We start from the raw sequence: 21,810 nt of genomic DNA on the forward strand, positions 1-21,810 counted from the left end.
ACACAGCTTGGGTGGACGAGAGAAGAATGTTACTGGAGGTGAGGCAGGCCTGGGTCCTGGGACCCTTTGTTGCGGTGCTGCAATGCTTATACCTGGACACACCTTTTCTTGAGAAACAAAATACAAAGAAACTAAACTATGGGACTAAAATGAACCATGTGCACAGTCAGCTGGGACAAATTCTGGACAAAAGCTGCAAAAAGATTTAAAAAAAACCCCAACTGCAATTTTTAAAGAGCCTGGAGCAAAAGAAGCGGGTGGTGAGCAAAAGCAGGTACTGGGGTGCCCCCTGCACACACCACCACCTAAGCCACCCCTCTGGCCAACCTCTGGACACGCCCCTACCCTCACTCCATATAAGGAACAAGTTCCCCCAGGCCTCGGGGAGCCAGCGAACAAGGGGACCTGCAGATTCTTCTCACCCTCCCCCCAACCCCTGCTGCAACAGGAGCCCCAGTAAAGCCTTGCCTGCATTTCTTGTCTGGTCTCTGGTCAATTTCCATTGGCTAAGGAGGCCAAGAACCCTGGTCAGTAACAGAGGCTTCTAGAAAACTCTTTCTGTCCTGAGAGCAGGCTTTCTCCCCGTCCTGCTTGACCTGAATGAGGAGGCACAGCCTCTCTGACGGCTGCCAGCCTGCCGCACCGGGGGGGACCCAGCCTGGGGTGCCCCCACACTGTAGGACAGAGCAGGAGCGGGGGGAGGACTCTGGGTCTTCAGGGTCCTGAAGCCTGTCCTTCCTGTGAGCTTCCAGGCGGAACTAATAGGCTTCCTTGTTTTTCAAGCCATGATCAGGTAGGGGGTGTGCATATCTCACTGCCATTTTGAGAGCTTTCCATCCAGACTTCTAGCACCTGATACCTCCTGCTCTCTCCACCAAAGGACTTGGTTAAGGTGTCTTTCCAGAGTTCACTCACACAGCACATATCTGAGTGCCCACTGTGTTGACTAAAACTGGATTCTTCTTTCTACAGCAAACACGTGTCCTTGTCCTAACCTGTTCAAAGACTTGCAGTGGCCTCCCATGACTTTAAGAATGAAGTTCCAACTAGTGAGCCTGACATTCCAAGTCTCGTGAAACCTGAGTCAACCGTACAGTCCCAGTACCCCCACCCCAAGCCCTCCACTGCTGCTGCTGCTGAGTCGCTTCAGTCGTGTCCGACTCTGTGCGACCCCATAGACGGCAGCCCACCAGGCTCCCCCATCCCTGGGACTCTCCAGGCAAGAACACTGGAGAGGGTTGCCATTTCCTTCTCCAATGCATGAAAGTGAAAAGTGAAAGTGAAGTTGCTCAGTCGTGTCCGACTCTTAGCGACCCCATGGACTGCAGCCTACCAGGCTCCTCCATCCATGGAATTTTCCAGGCAAGAGCACTGGAGTGGGGTGCCATTTGCCCCCTCCGGCCCTTCATTCTAGGAGGGCTCAGATCCTCCCCCTCTCCTGAACACCCCCATAATCCCCCATCTTGGAGCCTTTCCTTCACATCAAAATCCTTCCAAGCTCCCAAGTTGAGGATGGCAACGCCCCTTTCCACCTAATCATGACATTGTTTCTTGTTGGGTTTTACCTTTACTTCCCCATAAGCATCATCTTTTGACATTACACTCAGTCAGTTCAGTTCAGTTGCTCAGTCATGTCCGACTCTTTGCGACCCCATGAATCGCAGCATGCCAGGCCTCCCTGTCCATCACCAACTCCTGGAGTTTACCCAAACCCATGTCCATCGAGTCAGTGATGCCATTCAACCATCTCATCCTTTGTCGTCCCCTTCTCCTCCCGCCCTCAATCCCTCCCAGCATCAGGGTCTTTTCAAATGAGTCAGATCTTTGCATCAGGTGGCCAAAATATTGGAGCTTCAGCTTCAGCATCAGTCCTTCCAATGAACACCCAGGACTGATCTCCTTTAAGATGGACTGGTTGGATCTCCTTGCAGTCCAAGGGACTCTCAAGAGTCTTCTCCAACACCACAGTTCAAAAGTATCAATTCTTCTGTGCTCAGCTTTCTTTATAGTCCAACTCTCACATCCATACATGACCACTGGAAAAATGATAGCCTTGACTAGATGGACCTTTGTTGGCAAAGTAATGTTTCTGCTTTTTAATATGCTGTCTAGGTTGGTCATAACTTCCCTTCCAAGGAGCAAATGTCTTTTAATTTCATGGCTGCAATCACCATCTGCAGTGATGACATTACATTACAGAATGACATTACATTCTGTAATGTACATTACAGAAATGACATTACATTAAGGAATTCATATGCTCTTTCCAATATGTGGAACAAGTACTTTCTTTAACACTTCATTCCTGGGTTGGCCTGCTGAGTGTATTTTAATAAGCACTTTTCACTATGACCATCTGTATGCTTGTGCAGCCATTCATTACTTCATTCATTGATCACCTCCTATGAACCAATCACTATACTAGATCCTGGGGACACGACCAGGCCCTTCCCTCTCCTAACACACAGTCTAAAGAGAATGAGAGCTGGGCACAATGCTCTAGAGGCGCTCACAGAGGAATGGGTGCATGGTGGGGATGGGGAGGGACTAGCTCCAATTTCCCACATTAAGAGAGGGAAAGCACTCTAGGGCAGGAAAGGGTGCTGCAAGGTCCAGGGCAACAAAAGCAAATGGAGGTTTTGAGGCACCGTGTGTGGCAAGGGTTTAGACCGCAGCCCTTCTCAGACTCAAGGGGGCAGACAAATCATCTGTGGGTTTGTTAAGACCAGATTCTGATTCAGTAGATGTGGAGTGGGGCTGAGGGTCTGCGTTTCTAGCCAGTTTCCACAAGTTGCAAGGGGCTTGTAGGACACTGGTCTGGGAGGAATAAGGCAGTTTCAGGTGGGCATTCTCTTCTGGTTTCTTTCAAAAAAGGCAAGAACGCTACTTATTTAGAGTTAATGTTTCCAAGAAGGAAAAGGGCTTCCCTAGTGGCTCAGATGGTAAAGAATCGCCTGCAGAATGGGAGACCTGGGCTTGATCCCTCGGTTGGGAAGATCCCCTGGAGAAGGGCATGGCAACCCACTCCAGTATTCCTGCCTGGAGCATCCCCGTGGACAGAGGAGTCTGGCGGGCTACAGTCCATGGGTCTCTAAGAGTTGGACACAACTGAGCAACTGCGCACACACAGAGGGAAAATAAGTGCTTCACCTGCTTATTCCGTAAGTGTAAGGATATACTTCTGCATGGCTTGGACTCTAGGACAGACCTAATCTTTAGTTTTGGCCTTTCAAGCTATCTCCTGCACCCCAGACTCCTACCATTAACTAGGAGACCAGTCACAGGGGAGCTATCACCCACAGCAACCAGGCTTCCCGCACCCCCTTTCAGCTTCTTCACCAAGCATGTGAGGAGCCGAACTCCAGAGACTGCGCTACTAGCCAGTGATTGCGACGTGCACCATTACCTTTAACCTCCTGACAAGGGATCGCTTGATTTGATCTCTACTGAACACAGTAAAGACTCATTGATTCAGGCTCTATCCACTTGAAATGGGTGATAATTTAGGTACTGTTTACTTGTCTAGTCATCTCTTCCTAAACAGAACATAGTTTGATCATGATTATTAAGATGATGAAAGCATTTTAAAAGATTTCAAGTAAACTCATAAGGCTTTAGAGACACCCATTTATATAATCATCCACTTTTCCTGTATGTAATCCACTTTCTTCTGTAATTTGTTCATTTCCTTAAAAGCTCTAATAGACAACACCACTGACTGATTTCTCATGTCGCTGTAAACAACAATAGTGATAGAAAGTATTTATTGAGAGCTATAAAATTTTTCAGACATTTGTAATTAATGTGAAGAATCAAAAAATTAAAAACAATTTTAAAAAAGTGTATTATTGGATTTGATCAAAATGCATCCATTACAAGAAGGTCCCTGTACCTGTGTATAAAATGACAAGTCTTGAACTCTGCCATGAAGCTCTATTGTAAGGGTTGAGAAGAAATTAGAAATAGAAGAACACCCTCCCCTCAGAGGACACTAATGAATTAATCTGCAGAATATTTATAACAAAACTTTGTGAAGTTAATGTTTGAGACTATCATCACAAGTTGTTTACCTGATTATATGTCAATGTGCACATGTTAAAGTAATTGAATCCCTTGGGTTTTTCAAGTGGAATAACAAAATATTTAAATATATTTAAATGACATCATTCTCTAAACTACTAAGGTATTTTAACTCTTGATATAACTGTATTGACTTATACAGTTGAAGAGTCTCCTCTTTCCTTATAGATCTATCATTTTTTATAGATGACTTTTCCTTTAGCGATAACATAATCAATTAATTCATGATGACCTCCAAACTGGTAAATCAAATGCTCCCATCTAGAAAGAAATCAAACATTAATGCATACAAGTCAAAATGATTACTTTGTCAATAAATGCTAATTTAAAAATACATTCTCTAAAAATTTATTTATACTTAGTAGTTAATATTTGGGCTTTAAAAAAAAAGACAGAGTACCATGATAATCAGTCTATGATAAATCAAGCAGTGTTTAATGATATTAAATATCTGACCTTAAACTATTTGATTCAGTTAAATGATGCATAAATTGTAACATTAGCATTACTTTCTATGAGACAATAGCTTATGATCCTCAAGAGTAGAATTATGGAGCCACCCTCTTCTGTTGAGCATGAGGTCCAAGAGCTGGGAGAGACTTGCTAGGGTCCAGACACCATAGAATCCACAACTTTAAGATTTAGAACAATAAGACTCAAATTGTTACACTGGAGGTCCACGAGGCAGCAGACTATGGGTGAACAGTACAAAACCAGAGGCAGAATAACTTCAACAAAGCTTTTGGGGTGCAGTAGGAAGGAGAAGTCAGAGAGGTAATGAATTAGAACCAGGGCGACAAGCTCGAGCTGTGACCTGCAAGCAGCAAAGGTCAGCACACAAGAAGAAAAACAAAACCCGCGTCAAAGAGCATCACAGGTCCAAGGTCCAGGTAAACAGAGAAGAAACCCAGAGATCTACGAAAGATGGAAGACAGGTGAGAGACCAGAAAGGTTGGTCTACCTGCAGTTAGGACCTGGAGGGAGACTTTTTGCTTAGAAAAGGGGGACAGTGAGAAGACTGGGTAGCTTCTCCGAGCTTACACAGAGCCTGACACGAATCATCAGTGGAAGAGGGTTTTAACCAAGTCTCCATGTGACAGTGGACATACAATAAAATGGGGCTTCCCCAGTGGCTCAGATAGGAAAGAATCTGCCTGCAGTGCAGGAGACCTGGGTTTAATCCCTGATCAGGAAGATCCCCTGGAGAAGGGAACGGTGACCCACGCCAGTGTTCTTGCCTGGAGAATCCCATGGACAGAGGAGTCTGGTGGGCTACAGTCCATGGGGTCGCAGAGAGTTGGACACGACTAAGCTACTAACACTTTTATTTTCATACAATAAAATGGCTTACTTGGGAGAACACTCACCTGGGTGAATTGATGATAATGAGATCTCCCTGCTTGCCAACTTCCAAAGATCCCTGTGTGTGGGATTTTCCCAGGGCATAAGCGGCATTGATGGTGGCTGCGGCCAAGGCCTCGGGCATGGACATTCTCATGTTCACACACGCCAGATGCATGACCACTGGCTAAGACGGGAAGAGAAAAGCATTGAAGAAAAGCAACTAGACAACTGCCACCTAGAACATTTCTCAACAAAGCACAACAAATAATGATAGATAAATGCCTAAGTAAAGCAGGGTGAATTAATATGAGAAAAATTTTAAATTTAAATGTAAAGATTCTTATGCTTTGGGAAAGATTTATTACAGGGATTGCTCACCCACCCACCCCATATGTATTTAATATTTATTTATTACTTTTCAAGGGTCTCCCCTACGGGCTCAGTGGTACAGAATCCGCCTGCCAATGCAGGAAATGCGGGTTTGATCCCTGGGTCAGGAAGACCCCCAGAGGAGGAAACGGCAATGCACTCCAGTATTCTTGTCTGGAAAATTCCATGGACAGAGGACCCTGGTGGGCTGCAGTCCATGGGGTTGCAGAAAGAGTTGAATATGAGCACAAATACTCCTTTTCAAGGTCACGTACTGTCATAGGAAGCTCACCTCCATATTTGCTTACTAAAACTTCTTTGAGATTATTCAGTTCTGAGGGGGAGAATAGGTTATTGTAAAACCACAATGCCCAAGGCTGCATCAAAGCATAATAGACCCTTTTTCTCCTCTCCCTAAGCCTGGAGGCAATCAAGAGGCACAGAAATACGCAGTTATACTGCTGTCTACACATTCTTTTTCTTGTTTCACCAGAAGATATTTTTAGATCTTTGATACATTTTACCAGTTACTGAAATATTTTTAAATTATTTATATGCTTGGTAGAAGTTTCAGTCTGTTCAGAAAGGCATGTTAAGAATAATTACCATTGAAAAACAATACGCATTAGGGTTAAAATCGCTGCCCAGGGCCACTATGACTCCTTCATCTAACATTTTCCTGGCTCGAGGTTGCTTCAGTCTAACGAGAAGGGGGAAAAAAGATATCAGTCTCAAGAATTCTAAAGATGTTCAGAATTTAAGCAGATTTAAGATATCCTGGTAGGCCACGGTTCACAGGGTCGCAGAGTCGGACACCACTTAGCAACTCAACAACAATAACAACAAGATATCCAGATCCTCCACGTTCTGGAAGAAGAAACAGAAACTCAAGATTAAGTGATTAGCGGTGGGATCTAGCATAACCCCAGGACTCCTGATTTTTACCGTCCTGCTTTTGAAATCACTTGGGTATGACTAACTTCTTTAATTGGGGATTATCATGACAATCACTATATTGAGACATTCTTGTGAAGAAAGAAAAGTATAACTGAAAATTGTTTTCAAACATAATACATTTTTTAGAACTCCAAAATATAAACAACAAGGTTTAAATAATGCTTTTAAAATTAACGTTCATTTTGCAATTTTAAAATTCATATCTCTCCCTCTCCTTTTTGGAAGGTGGGGGTCTCAAACATTTTTGTAGGTTCTTTAAAATTCATCTGAAGGTCCAAGAATCTAAGATGGACAATGTTTGTGCTTATTCTTGGACTGGGTATTTCCCTGATCTCCTTGACCAAATACAATTTAGTCTTTAGGACATGGCTCAAAAGTTGAATCAAAGATGAACAAAGCTGGCCACTAGTTAACATGGTGAAGACAGATTTAATTCGGTGACAACTATTGCAAAAGAGTCCAGTGTGAACTGAACTTTGTTTTGTGCGGGGTAACTGGATGTTTTAAAAGGATGAACGGAGGACTTCTCAGTGGCTCAGTGGACGGGAGCCTGCCTGCCAATGCGGCCCTGGTCTGGCAAGACTTCACATGCTGCGGGGCAGCCAAGCCTGTGCGTCACGACTTCCGGGCCATGCTCTAGAGCTCTCAAGCCACAACTACTGAGCCCATGCGCTCCAAACACTGAAGCCCGGACACCTAGAGCCTGCGGTATGCAACAAGAGGCCTCTCACTGCAACGAAGAGCAGTCCCTGCTTACCACAACTAGACAAAGACTCAATCCATGGAAGGCACACAGCCAGATCCCTGGGAGATGCCACAAAATACACTTAGACATCTCCTCTCTTCTCTTACTTGTAGGATTTATGAGGATAATGGTCCCCACTTGCATCATCTTAGAAAGCAACTCATTCGGATTCAGAATATTCCTAACATCTTATGTGTGTTTTTTAAAGTATAAAGCCTCTTTTCTAATTATAAAAGTAAGGGTGATGAAGTAATATTTGGGCATCTTGGAAGTCTCTGCCTTTACAGCTCATACTTGCAGCTCCTGCGTGGAGGTGGAGAACAGCCTCACCTCAGCATGTAGGCCGTGGTGGGCAGGAGGACAGCGGAGCACCTGGCTGTTGCCATGGCAGCGATGCCTTCATCACTCACTTCTTCCAGGTGACTGACGGCCTGCGCTCCCAGTTCCGCCCCAAGCTAAGCAGGATAGACAGAGAAAGAGAGGTTTCACGCACGGCAACAACAAATCAATAAAGTGCCAGTATATGGTTTTTCCTACAAAAACAAACAATACTCTATTATTGCCAACTACCTCTTGTAAGCACAAGGCTCCAAGTGGGTAAAGGGTTTATGGTGGACATTCATTTGAAAATTTAGCTAGCATGCTACTTCAAAAACTATTCCTACACACAAATGCTTACCAAGATCTTTAAACATTTGCTAGAAGAGAAAATTTTATGAATCTTATGAATCAGAATAAAACATTGAGTAAAGCTGGTAGTAAAATCTGATTGTTATACATCATAAATTTACAAGAAAGTTACCTGGAATGCCATTGCCTCAGAGAAAACAGATGAGGTGAGAAAACAGACTTTAGGAGTGTGGAATCATTTGTATAACTTGAAAATATCTTCTTTTTTCTGCCACACCTCACAGCTTTCGGGGTCTTAATTCCTGGGCCTAATGTGGGCCCCTGGCAGTGGACACGCAGAGTCTTAAACATTGGACCACCAGGGAAGTCCCTAGATTATCTTCTTGAACTTGGCTCTCCTCCAGATGAAAAGTTTATGCTAGGTTGTCAGAAGACAACTAAGAAGAGGTAATGCTTGGATAAGAATGTATTAAAGTGGATTATTTCTGAACTTGACAAATTTTGACACATGCGCGCACGTGCACACACGCGCGAAGTGCCCCAGGCTGAAAGGTGACATGATGAGCAGTCCAAGGAAAGAAGACTGATAGCTGATTCCACTGTGAGCCAGGGAGGCTGCGATGCCCACCCCAGGGCAGGGAAGAAGAGCCCCCATCAGCATCTGGCTCATGTGGACGGGCACTGGGATCGGGGCTCTGGGGGCTTGGGACAGCGCAGACGATGCTCCCTAAGGCAGGTTCCCTTTTGATCTAAGAATCATCCTCAACTTTTCCAAACTTGATTTGCTCATCCAGGGAATTATCAACTTCTATTGATTTAATTCACATTTAATTCACAGTTACTCTGTACAGCCCAAAGTATCTTGTTGATCACCCAGTTCTCATTCATTTAACAACTATTTACTTTCTAAAGACCATTTGCACTCTAGGCACTGTGTTAACCTCCAGGAAATAAGGCTGGGTAAGGTCAGACATGACTGAGTGACTAAGCGTGTGCACACACACAGACACACACACACACAAGAAGACATGGGTGTGGTCCTCAATGTGTTCATGTCCAGTAGGAATCACAGAGATTTTAAACAGCGGAACAAGGACAGGGAGGGGCTATAACCCACTCTTAGAGAGGTTTGGGAAGGATTCCAGAGAGGTAGTCACTCAGATGAAACGTGGAGGGGATTTTGAATTTCTTCCAAGTATGAATAAATGAATCTGGGAAAGACTTAACAATCTGAAAATCATCCCGTCACTATTAAGGCATGCTCCACTAAAATTTGTCTGAATGCTGCCACAGAAAAACTCTAGAAGCTTCATGTGAAATTAAGAGACAGTGCTAGGGTGACTTCGAATGACAATCAAAATAGGTTGTGAATTTAGTAAATGAGATCACAAAGGTTTTTTTTCTTCCTACTAGTATCACCAGGAGGACATAATAAAAGCAAATGATTAGCAAAAAAGGATTCCAAAGCTCAACCAGACCAACCTGCACATATTTCTAACAAATTTCCCCATCCTCTATCTTTTCAGAAGGTCATTCCTTCCTTTGAACAAACTCATCGAGTTTTCCATAGCACGAGTGTTGACAAAGAACAAGAGAACAACCATACCTCAGCAGCCTTCATGGGGTGGAGCTCATCCCCATGGAAGTTAATCTGTAACCCTATATCTTTCCCACTTTGAAGAATTCTTCTGGTGGAATCAAGATCAAAGACACCCTTTTCACAGAACACATCTATATTGTCAACGTGTATTTCCCCATTTCTGCCAAGTTCCTTCAGCCTTGGGAGGTGGTTTTTGATGATGTCATCAGCGGCCTCAGAAGCAGTTTTTCCTCTGAGAGAAGAAAAGGAGATCACCATAGGCAAGTTTAAAAAAAAAAAAAAAAATTGTTGGAGAAAGCAGCCTTTGGTACTTGGAGAACTTAAGAAACTATAGATATGTGACCCTGAGCCTCAAAAAGATAAAGAAAGAATCAAAGCTATGTATAACTCAGGACTCTTAACAACTGGGACAAGCCGGCCTAACAGAGGTATTGACAAGACTTCTGTATACACTGGCCCTAGAGGCAGAGAGACAGATGGCTCACCCATTCTGGCATACTGGGGCTGCCTTTGGGAAAGTCAGCAAGGCCACCTGGCTGAAAACCTGAATCTTCTTGCCAAGCACACTTAGAGGACATGCTGGATGCTTCCCTGACACCCAACTGTGGGCCCCATACCTGGGTCCAGCTATCATCCTGACTTTTTCTTCCTCCACAGTTTCTAGAGGTACCTGCCTAAGGAGTTCTATCTCATCGGACGTAGGGGAAGAAGGAGACCCAGAAATTCTAAGATTCCTGGGTAGTTATATCTGAGAATGGGCTGGGCTTTTGGGTCAGAGAACCCCAGAGCTCCACCACTTGCTGGCTGTATAACTTTGGACACGTGATGCAGACGTCATGGGGCATCCTTTGGGCCTTTAACTTTGGGGATGAAGAGGAAAGCTCACAGGTTCACTGGCAGATGGAGAATTTTTCTGTAAAACATCAGCTGTGTATTTGGCACACAGAAAACTCTCAGCAAAAACTGCCTGGGTGGGTAGACAGATGTGGACTATGAGGAGACTGGTACTTATGTTGTTTCTATTTTTGAGACAACCATATAGGAAAGGTGTTATTTTGCTGATTTACAGATGAACAATTCATGTTCAGAAAAATTAATGATCAAAACTTAAAATCAACCAGTTGGATGGAGCTAAGCTGGATTCAAACCCAGGTCTGAGGTCTCTCCAAAGTTTCAGACTTTTCTACCATGTCACATTGTCTTTTCAACTGAAAAAAATAACGAAAAACAGACTATCATAGATAGGATATCCCAGAAGTCTTAGTGCAGTTTCAAGTCTTAATAATTTCAGAAGTATAAACAGTAAATACATACAACAAACATCACTGTAAATATTCAGTGTTTATGTTTCTTTCTACTTAATTCATTTTGTAAATTTTTCACAATAATTTTCAATGTTAATTTTTTTGGTTCCTCTGATTGAGGATGGTAAACAAATATTAACATTAAAATGTCTATTTTTCAAAGTTCACAAAACTAAATAAGTGTAAAAAATTGAATTAAACCTGAAATGATTTAATTATTAATTTTAAATATTATTTAATTAAATGGGCTATTTAAATAATTAAACCATTTTTGTAAGCCTGCGGCATTTATTCTCCTAGTTACTACAACTTCATACTTCATAGGCAACACCCTGTGAATTTTGTAGTCTGGATCTCTTTTGGATCTTTTGGTTCTGGAACTGTGGGCCTTCTGATGTAGTGGTTCCAGGACAGACAAGATGCAGGGACAGAAGGGTAGAGAATTCTCTATGTCAAATCCACATGGGAGAAGCTTTTTAGATCAAGAGAAAAACTGAAAAACACATTTACAACAATAAAACAAAAGTGTTTGCTGCTAAACAAGCAAACAGATGAACAGAAAAAAAACCCAGCTGAGTCATCTTGATGTCAAGACTTGCTCCACCTCTACAGGGTGTTATAAAAAAGGTGCCTCTGTGATCACTGTCATGGGAAACTACTTAAATGAGCATCTGTCATTTTTAAAATGCTGCAATTCATGGGGTCGCAAAGAGTTGGACATGACTGAGCGACTGAACTGAATTGAACTGATCAGGGCAATTTCTTTTTGCTGATCAAAAAATAAAAGTTGTGAACATCTCTTTTTCCTTCACCATGAAGTGACTTGCAAATGGGTGGGTCTGATGGAGACCACCTTTCTAAAACCATGCCTGTGAGATGACTGACCTTTAGAATCAGAGCACCTTTCCAAAGGCTCTACTGGTTCCCCTGCAAGAGCTCAAGTGCTGGTGCCCCTTAGGCCCCTGGAGAACACAGCCCCCACTCAGACGCCCCCACACGACCCCTTCCGGTTTTCAACTGCCCGAGTTAAACCCTGGTCCCTTCTGTTGAGGTTACTTTGGCACGGAGTGGGCTCCGCAGTAAGTGACCGAGATGCCGATGTCCAAGTCCCGCCGGGCACGCTCAATCACCCGCAGCATCTTGAGCTCCGTCTCCAGGCTGAGGCCGTATCCACTCTTGCACTCCACCAGCGTGGTGCCCGCCCGCATCATGCACCCAAGCCGCTGCTGGAAGGAGCTATACAGCTCCTCCTCAGAGGCCTGGCGAGTGCGCTCCACCGTGAAGTTGATCCCTCCTCCAGCCTGATGGATGTCCATGTATGTGGCTCCTGCCAACTGAACACACAGGGTCACCCTTAGGTCTGGAAAATGAAGGGAGGCTGCAGGCAGGTCTGCAGAACCTCTGTCCAGGGATGATATTCATCATGATTGACACCTGATATGACGTAGGCACCATAGCCAATCAGAAAGGATGCTGGGACACACAATTCTAGAAGTCCCTACTCTGCCAGGGTGGTGGGGAGTTGTGGGAGTCAGAGGTATGCTAGGAAGGGACCAGGGTGGCAGAGATGGGAGACGTGGTAGGGACCTGGGGTCTCAGGGTAGCGACAATTTACCAACAGGTACGAAAGTATTTTAACAATCCAGTTAGTCCCAGTGTGTACCAGCTGATCTCAGCACCTATGAGAAAGTGAAGCTTAGGCGATCAGGGGATCCCACTGTCGTTACCTGAGTCTCCACCCAGAGACCCAGAGCATTTGCACCCCTCGGTATTTGGCCGCCTGGAGTTTCAGGCCTGACCTCTGTCACTCAAGAAAATAAAAAGGCTCTTCTGAGATCCTGATGAGCTCCGGTTACTCTGAGCTGCAAGGAAGGTGGTGCAAAATATGCCATCCCAGGGGCTCCCATTGCCATACCCGTTTCCTTTGTCCTTAATTCTGTCACATTCAAGGTATTGCAAACTAGAGCTTTTAAGGAAAGTTTCAATGGTTTGATAATAAATGATCTTCAAGGATTTCATGTTCACAAAAAGCTGGTGGGTTTGGTCCTTTCTGCATCAGATAATTAGAGAACTGGACTGCAAACCTCTACATTTTAGGCTCTGAAATTCAGTGGTTTAATAAAGTCTTAAAAAACAACTCTAGATTGTTGAGAAAGGTAGACAATACTTGAATACATTTTTTTTTCTTAAATTATCCAATTTGGCTGTTAGGATACACTGTTTTTTAAAAAACAGTGTGAAGAAAAAATATGAAGGAAACTCAGTCTGAAAAGGCTACATACTGTAGGATTCCAACCATATGACATTCTGGAAAAAGCAAAACTATGGCAACAGTAGAAAGGTCAGCAGTTACTAGTTTTTAGGAGGAGAGAACAGGCAGAGCACAGAGGATCTGGCGGGGCGGGGGCAGTAAAATTACCTTGTATGATATTACAGTAGTGGATGCAGTCAGCAGACATTTCCTCAAACCCAGAGAATGCACAACAGCAAGGGTCAACAGTAACAAGAACTGTGGACTATCGGTGATAATAATGTGTCACTGTAAGTTCATCCATGCTGACAAATGTACATCTCGGGTCAGGGATGTTGAAAATAGAAAAGGCTGTGCTTTGGACAGAAGTTGGAGGCCAGTGGTATATGGGAAATCTCGGAATCTTTCACACAATTGTGCTGTGAACCTAAAACTGCTCTAAAAAGGTCTACTAAAAACAAACAAATAAACAGTGTGAAAATGGCTCAAACCAGGGATGTGAGGGTTGACTGTGGCTAATTAATGCCTGATAAAAGACTATAATTTATGTTTCTTAATGTCTCATTTTTCTGTAGGAACAATATAAAGCTTATTTTATTTTGTGATTAATAATATATTTTTCCAACTTTGACCCCAGTGAGTGGTGATTTTCAAACTGCTTCCTGGAGTCCCTTTAAAGGCTACCAGGGAATGGAATGGGGGGAAAAGGGGAAATTAGTGCGCAAAACAGGTAAAACTCTATTTTAAAAGGAGCATTTGGCAGCTAAAATATCTTGAAAACTATTATACTTCAAACTATTGACAGCCCTATGCATAACATAAAGATTTGGCACCAAGTCATAAATTAGTTAACTTTGTAGTAACTTATCTCCATAGTCAAAGCTAGTAAAAAAATATCCATTAAATAGACACATAGACATTTGTTGTAAAGTCTAACAGCCTACAAACTCTAGAAAAAGTTTTGTATATATTTGTGTTTTATTTTGATTTGCCATTGTTTACTGCAATTACCTTCATTGCAAACTCGTGAACTCTTTCTCCAGCCCATACTGGATGTGTGTGTGCATCCACTAAACCTGTAATCAATAAATCACATCATGTTTACAGTTATGAAATCAGAAGCACTTGGACAGTAGACAGACTCTAATACGGTTCTCGGGAAAGCATGACAGTGATAGCCATCTTGGAGGATGGTGGAGGGGGAAGAAGGTGTCTGTGTGGTTCCAAGAAGACTCTCCATGGTTGGTCTAGAAGGCTCTAATGGAAGACTGAATCAACATGATGAAAACATCCTCTAAAGAAACACAGCTCCTTTTGCCCAATAAATCCATGCTCTCCAAACAAGAATTTAGAACAGAATGTCAAACCTACTAGTTGAGCAAAACCAAGGACTCTATCACCAAAGAATAATCTAGGTGTGAAAAAGAACAATACAATCCCTACCCTCCACTTTGAGAAGGCAAAATATGAAATTATAAAGATAAATCTTTCTTCAAGAAATATGTTTTAATTAAAGAGAAACCTTAAAGCAACCACTTGGAACTTTTGTTTATGCAGGTACAATTTGGTAAACTGTGTCTTTCCAGAGCATTTAAAGTACTTATGGATTAAATGATTCATTAGTGGCTTTGATTAGAGTAAAACCAAAAGTCCCTATATGGATTGCTTTCTCTACCACATTCTGCTCTTTCTACTCAGATTTCACCCTGACTTTCTCTCCTGAGCCCCAAGAGCCAGATAGTAGAAGTTCTGTCATGTATTCAGAGTACACATTTTAAAAGTATAAACCCTAGCCTCTATGTCTGCACAAAACTCAAAATTGGTGTGAACTTTGTTTCAGATGATTACATAAAAGCCATGTTGGAGTGAAGTGTTAGTGCTCAGTCGTGTCTGACTCTTTGTGACCCCATGGACTGTAGCCCACCAGGCTCCTCTGTCCATGGGATTTTCTAGGCAAGAATACTGGAGTGGTTTGCCATTTCCTTTTCCAGGGGATCTTCCCAACCCAGGGATCCAACCCAGGTTTCCTGCATTGCAGGCAGATTCTTTACCACCTGAGCCACCAGGGAAGCTATAAAACATGGATAATTTAGGATATGGTGGCTAATAAACTGATTGTTGTCAATCACTAACGATAAAAATGAACTTTGGTGAAATTTCTAGGGTTCTTTGGCTTATGCTTTTTCTGCCTGGAGATGGGCCCTTTGTCTCATACTCTATAGAAATTTAGAGTCTATTCTAGAATTAGAGAAAGCAGCTTGCCCTATTTGCCTCCCCTGTGCAATGGATTAATAAAATTCTTTGGACAGTTTTTGAACCCAAACCCAAACCCAACACAGCTGGTTTCTTTTCAGCATGTGAGTGGAAAGAAGTGGAGTGAATGAGTGCATTTGATTCCAGCTGGTCCTTTACCTGTTTAGAGATCTTGGGTAAGATATTTCACATATAAACGTCAGTGTTCTAATCTATGATGTGTAGACAATGATACTTACAAGGCAGTTCAGTGTCATTCAACAAGAAAATGTGTCTGTAAAGCAGTTAAGACATTTACTAGTATAAATTCAATAAATGGCAGATATTATATTTTTATATATTGTGAAACCTTATTTAAAACAAGCTACTACTATTCCTCTTTATTAAAACTGCTTTCAGGCCTTTATTGCAAAAGAGGTTAATACCTGGCAAGACGCATTTCCCAGAACAGTCAATTCTTTCTTCGAATGTTTCTTCTGAAAACTGTTTTTGGATAGCATCAGCAGGACCGATGGCTTTTATGAACCCATCTCTGAAGAAAAATCAAGAAATTATCACTAAATTTGGAGGAAATATTGTGAAAAATTTGACCAATGATTTAAACTATAAAATGATTACCAGTAAGTATAATGAACTTACTTTCAATCAGTCAATATTTACTGTATTTCCTTCTTGAGCTTTTGTCTTTGGAAATTGACTCTAGCCACATGCAAGGCAAAGTCATGCGTGGCAGAGATTGCTAGTTGTTCCCCAAGATCAATGTTTCCTTTTCCCACAGTGCTAGATTCCTAAATTTTAGCTGAAGTCTTGACCACCCAGAATAAAGACTTCATTTCCAAGTCTCCCATCAGCCAGGTGAGGCCACGTGACTCAGTTCTAGCCAGTAGGAGTTTCTTCTCTTCCTTCCTACCGGCTGGAATGGAGACATCATAATGGGAGAAGGTACAGCCGTCTTGGACGATGGAGTGACTGTGAGAAACAGTGGAGTGCTCAGCTGAGCAAGAAGGTAGGGGTCTAGATCCTTGAACTCCGTGGAATATGGCTATCAACTGACCCTAGGTTCCTACATCCATGCAATTCTTGTTAACTGATTTTAACAAATTTTTGACCATAACACTGGGAATATTTTTATTCCTCTGTTAATTAAACACACAGAGCGTCCCTAAAAACTGCGCTCTTACACAACCCTAAGCAGCCTCAGATAAGGGATGAAACTCGGTGTAATTTCAGCCTCACTGGCTCTTCAATTCAGATGGGAATCCACCCCCCAGGCCCACTCCAAGTCTGACTTCCAAGCTTCGGCTGTTCTTTTACTCTCAGAAGGTTAAATGAAAATAACTGAAAAATGTCCTCTCTTTCTGGTGGCTGAATTTTAATTTTCTATCACCCCAAACCATCACCACATAAAGGGCTTCTGTGGGTTTCAAGTTTTGGGGTACAGTAGAAGTAGGTGGAAGATACGCTTTGTAAAAATTCCGATCTCAAAACTTCACCCACAGTGATCCTGATTCAAAAGACCTGAAGATAGGTGCGGAGCGGGTGGTGGGGACTGGACGAAAGTAATCAAAATGTACAAACTTCCAGTTATAAGATACATAAGTACTAGGGATGTAATGTGTAGCAGGATAAATATAATGAACACTGCTACATGTTACACATTAAAGTTCTTAAGAGAGTAAGTCCTAAGAGTCCTGGTCACAAAGAAAACTTTTTTTTTTTTTTATTTCTTTGACTTTGTATGAAAGGATGGATGCTCACTATACTTGCTGGTAATCATTTCATGATGTATGTAAGTCAATTCATGCTGTTCACCTTAAATCTAAACAGTGCTGTATGCCAATTATATCTCAATAAAACTTGTTGGGGGGAGATCTGGGAATACGGGGGTGGGGAGGGATCAGGAATCTGTCTTAAAAAAAAAAAAAAAAAAACACACCTCAGGCCATATGAGGCAGGTGGCCCTTGTCCACACTTCAGGAAGCATTGGAGAGAACCCCTACCCCTTCTGATTGCTGCAATCGTATTTTATCAGCAGAAGCGCGATCCTGATGCGGCTCAGTGGGTTGTGCAGCTTGAGAGTGCTTTTCTTTTCCAAGTGAATGACAACCCAAAGTGGCCAAACACGTTAGCAATAGGCGCCTGAAAGGCAGGCGTACAACCATCTCCCTGGGTGCCGGAAGCCTGTTACCGCCTTTCCCTCCACAGTGCACAAGTTATAGAAAGAGCACTTGGCAGACTGGTCCGCGCAGCGAGCGACCCGCGGCGCCCGCAGCCCAGACGGCGCGGCCACTTACGTGCCCACCACCAGGCTGGCGCCCTCCAGCACCTCCAGGCTGCGCAGCGCGTCCCCGGCCAGGAAGCGCTCGCCGCGGGCGCACACCAGCACCACTTGCCGTGCGTTTTCTAGCAGGAGGCGGTGGCTGCCGGCCATGTCGCCGTGCACCGCGGGTCTGGCGGAGGCTGCGGGGCCGGCGCCGAGCGCGGCCGGACGAGGAGCGGGCAGGCCGGCGGGGGTGTGGCCCGCGGCCCGGGGGGCGGCGCGGGGCGGGGCTGCCAGCCTGGGCGTTTCCCGACTGCGGGGATGCAGGCCTCCCCTCCACCAGCGCGAGGGCGGTGAGAGGACGACGGCAGGAACGCTGATTAGTGATAAATGTTATAATGGCCTCTCCTCTTCGCCGGTCACCTTGTCACGTTCTGGGTAAATGCGGCAGGAATCACTGTCCCTACTTCACAGACGAGAAAACTGCAGCTCGGCGGTGGGAAGAGAGAAAGGCGGGCCGCGAGGATCGCGTGACCCGGCGGGAGGGCGTGGCCGAGGACTCGGGTACCCCAGAGGAGCTGAAATGGGGAGGTGGGGGGAGAACCTGGAGGGAGCCCCGGGAGGGGACGGAGTGGGGAGACTCCTCTGCCCAGGGGGGCTGGAGCGGCAGCCTGGGGCGCAGGGGCCACCGCAGAGGGAGCGGGGGTCGGTGGCGGGGCGCTGCGGGTGGAGTCGCGCCGGGTCCGCGCGGCCGCGAGCGCGGTGACGGTGCCTCCCACCTTTCGGTTGGCCAGCTGCACTCCCGTCTCCTACTACCGGAGTGGGCGAGGACCGAGCGGAGACTGAAGAATCGATTGGCGCCTTCACCCAGCTTCCCCTAACCCCTTCCTGAAGGATAGGTTGGAAACGCTCCTGGATCCCAACTTGTTGAGGTAAAACTGGTTTCAGCTTGATGTTCCCCCTCCCAACTGTATACAGCGGGACCTGCCCTCAACTAGCCACCAAGATTGGAGACCACCGCAAGCGTAAGGAGACTTCCCTGGTGGCTCAGAGGATAAAGCGTCTGCCTGCCGTGAGGGAGACCCGGCTTCAATCCCTGCGAGGGAGATCTCCTGGAGCAGGAAATGGCAACCCACTCCGGTCTTCTTGCCTGGAAAACCCCATGGACAGAGGAGCCTGGTGGGCTACAGACCATGGGGTCGCAGAGTCGGACACCACTGAGCGACTTCACTTTCCTTCACTTTCAAGTATAAGTATAATTCTTAGCCACATCTCTTCCTGCCTGTCAGTTGCTGTGAATACACTGGCAGGCACAGGATTTTGAGCCTTCTAAATATTTCACTTTGTTTATACACTTATTAGAAGCTCTCTGTTAGGCCTTGTAGGACATTCAAAGATAGGAAGGCCCTTTTTCTTCCCAGCAAAGACTTTACAGTCAAAAGGAAGACACTTGATGGATGCAAATAACATATGATCAAAGAAAGCTGAGGCTGGCAAAACCACAAAATCTAAAAGTCAATTTTGTGTCATTATAAAGCCATTTATAACAAAGAACAGAAAGCAAGAACTCCTTTAAATGAACACAATAAATAAGAATATAGTTAAGCTTCATATTATGGCCATAAAAAAGAGATCAGTCAGGTAAGAAAGAGAAGGGAAAAATGGGAAAGAATTAAATAGATAATGTAAATAAGAGACACTAAAGGAGAAAAAAAAATCTATAGATTACCCACAGCTCAGACACACAATCACAAACAGAGGTGTCTTTCACAGCTTTAAAAAGAAAAGTATAAAAAAAAAAAAGAAAAGTATAATATATGCAGAGAAATAATAGAAGTAGAAACAGTGGAAAATAGAGACACATAAAGTCACTAATTTATAGAGAAATGTTAATGTTTATAAAATTTCTGCTAAATCAGTTACATTTTGCATTTATAGGCATATTTGCAGATATATACAATTTTAGGTATAAAGGATGGGATGGAATTATAGGAACATAGAAGCCTGTGGGGTCTGATAAACTTGTCTTCATCCCGCTTTTGTTACTTATGAACTGTTTGACCTTGGGGGTTCGCTTAATTTCCCTAAGCCTCCATTTTCTCACCTATATCATGGGGATGATTGTTTCTACTTTATGGACTTACCTGAGCTTTAAATAAGATGGTGTGTAAATCACTTAGCCCAGTGCACAGCTCTAAAGAAGTAATACTATTATTACTGATTATTACTGTCAGTTTATTTTAATCCTGTTATTTGTCTTGCTGGTCAGTTAAGTTAAAGATTTGATTTCAACTGATAGTCCTTCAAAGCATTTACCATGTGTTTAAAGCTTACAAGTTCTTTGTAAGTCTAAAAGAAGTTGTCCTTTTTCTTCATGAGGATTTTATCTGTGGGTGAACTGAGTGTATTCGATTACAGTCCACACAGACAACATTGCTAAAGACGCCCCTGCAAACAAGTCTGCAGAAAGAGAAGGTTAAGAGCAGACTTCTCTCCTCCAGTCATTGTTCGGTAATTGCAGAGGGCTGAAGAGAGCACATTTAGCTTCTGGAATGACCAGCATCTGCAGCTCTTTGATTTACAAAGTCCTTGTCACACCACGGGACTCACGTTGACTGGTTTCTTTCACCTACTCTTCCTTCTCCTGGACCTGCAATTATTTCTTCAGTTTGCATAAGGTACAGTCAGAAATGTCAACAGAAGAGTCCATACAGAAGAGCTAGTTTGACGCCAGTGGGGACTTTAAGGTCAAGCTGAAAGTAATTTCCTCATCACCATGCTCTGCTTCTGACCTAATCGAGAGAGGCAGGTCAGGGAGCAGGCCAAGGACGTAGTGGCTCCCAGCTTTCTGGTAAATAAAAGAAGATTGCTTGCACTGGTCTCTCTACACCATCCAAGGACACAGTTCACAGCCCTCTCTCCGAATATTTGTCCAAGTGGGAGGGAAGGGGGTGGGGAAAAATTGAAAGGCATTGGGTCTGAGAGAACCTGTCTAAATCTTCATTTGCATTTCAGAGACAAAGTTTTCTATATCCTGATGAAAGAATCTGCAAATCCACTTCTATTGAATTATAGAGAGAACTGTTGAGAAAACCAAACACAAACTGCTTCAAATAACATCTGCTACATACTGTTAAAGGCATTGGGTCTGAAAGAACCTGTCTAAATCTTCATTTGCATTTCAGAGACAAAGTTTTCTATATCCTGATGAAAGAATCTGCAAATCCAGTTCCATTGAATTATAGAGAGAACTGTTGAGAAAACCAAACACAAACTGCTTCAAATAACATCTGCTACATACTGTTATTGGGAATTCATTGAAAGTTGCTCTAGGACTGTAGGTTTAGATATTATTATGTCAAACCCCTGTTCCTCTTTCTCTGCTTCCACAAAGCTTGGAATGTTAAGAATCTGTGCTAAGGTGGGTCTCTCTGAGACTCTGTGGGCTGTAGCCTGCCAGGCTTCTCTGTCCACATGTTTTTCTAGGCAAGAATACTGGAGTAGATTGCCATGTTCTCCTTCAGGGGATCTTCCCAACCCAGGGATCAAACCTGCATCTCTTAAGTCTCCTGCATTGGCAGGTGGGTTCTTTACTAGTAGTGCCACTTGGGAAACCCAATAAGGTGGGTCAGATTCCCCAAATTTGTATCAATATTTGTGGTCTACTCCTCTCAAACAACCTGGTTTCAAGAACTTTAATTCAGGGTTTCTTATGAAAGTGGCTGTCGGTTACCCCTCCTATTCTTTCCAAGTACTGTGGTTGTTCATAAGACAGAGTGGACCAGAAAGAAGACAGATCTGGATATCTATTTTGAAGAAAGTATAAGCAATTGTTTCCCTATCTGTCTATCATGAGTAAGCACTTTGCATACAATATCTGTGTTTGGAAATTACAACAAGGCTGTAAGGCTGAAAGAAAATTAGTATCCATACTTGGAAGAAGCAGTTTAGATGTGCTGAGTTTCATCGGGTAGGCCTAAGAGAGAGAGCCAAGAAGAGTCAGAAACAAGATTCAAA

At 43.6% G+C, this 21,810-nt stretch overlaps 2 protein-coding genes across 6 annotated transcripts in view; one reads left to right on the top strand and one right to left on the bottom strand.

Annotated features, from left to right (window-relative positions):
• Nucleotides 1–3,747: 3,747 nt before the first annotated feature.
• On the bottom strand, nt 3,748–17,979 carry AMDHD1 (amidohydrolase domain containing 1). Its single transcript, XM_070454154.1, has 9 exons — nt 17,828–17,979; nt 15,959–16,065; nt 14,292–14,356; nt 12,086–12,363; nt 9,732–9,957; nt 7,826–7,950; nt 6,400–6,493; nt 5,448–5,608; nt 3,748–4,341 (listed from the first exon to the last, which is right to left on the bottom strand). The coding sequence occupies exons 1-9, from the start codon at nt 17,962–17,964 to the stop codon at nt 4,254–4,256; spliced, it is 1,281 nt and encodes a 426-aa protein (XP_070310255.1). The 5' UTR covers nt 17,965–17,979; the 3' UTR covers nt 3,748–4,253.
• Nucleotides 17,980–18,077: 98 nt separating this feature from the next.
• The window catches only part of CCDC38 (coiled-coil domain containing 38), a 38,043-nt gene continuing 34,310 nt past the window's right edge, over nt 18,078–21,810 (top strand). For all 5 annotated transcript variants that reach the window (XM_070454149.1, XM_070454150.1, XM_070454151.1 and 2 more), the window contains exon 1: nt 18,078–18,305. In XM_070454149.1, coding sequence (XP_070310250.1) covers nt 18,236–18,305 — 70 coding nt within the window. In that variant the 5' untranslated portion in view covers nt 18,078–18,235. The remainder of the gene's footprint in view (nt 18,306–21,810) is intronic.

This window comes from Odocoileus virginianus, chromosome 23, assembly GCF_023699985.2.
Source record: "Odocoileus virginianus isolate 20LAN1187 ecotype Illinois chromosome 23, Ovbor_1.2, whole genome shotgun sequence".
NCBI classification, from domain to species: Eukaryota; Metazoa; Chordata; class Mammalia; order Artiodactyla; family Cervidae; genus Odocoileus; species Odocoileus virginianus.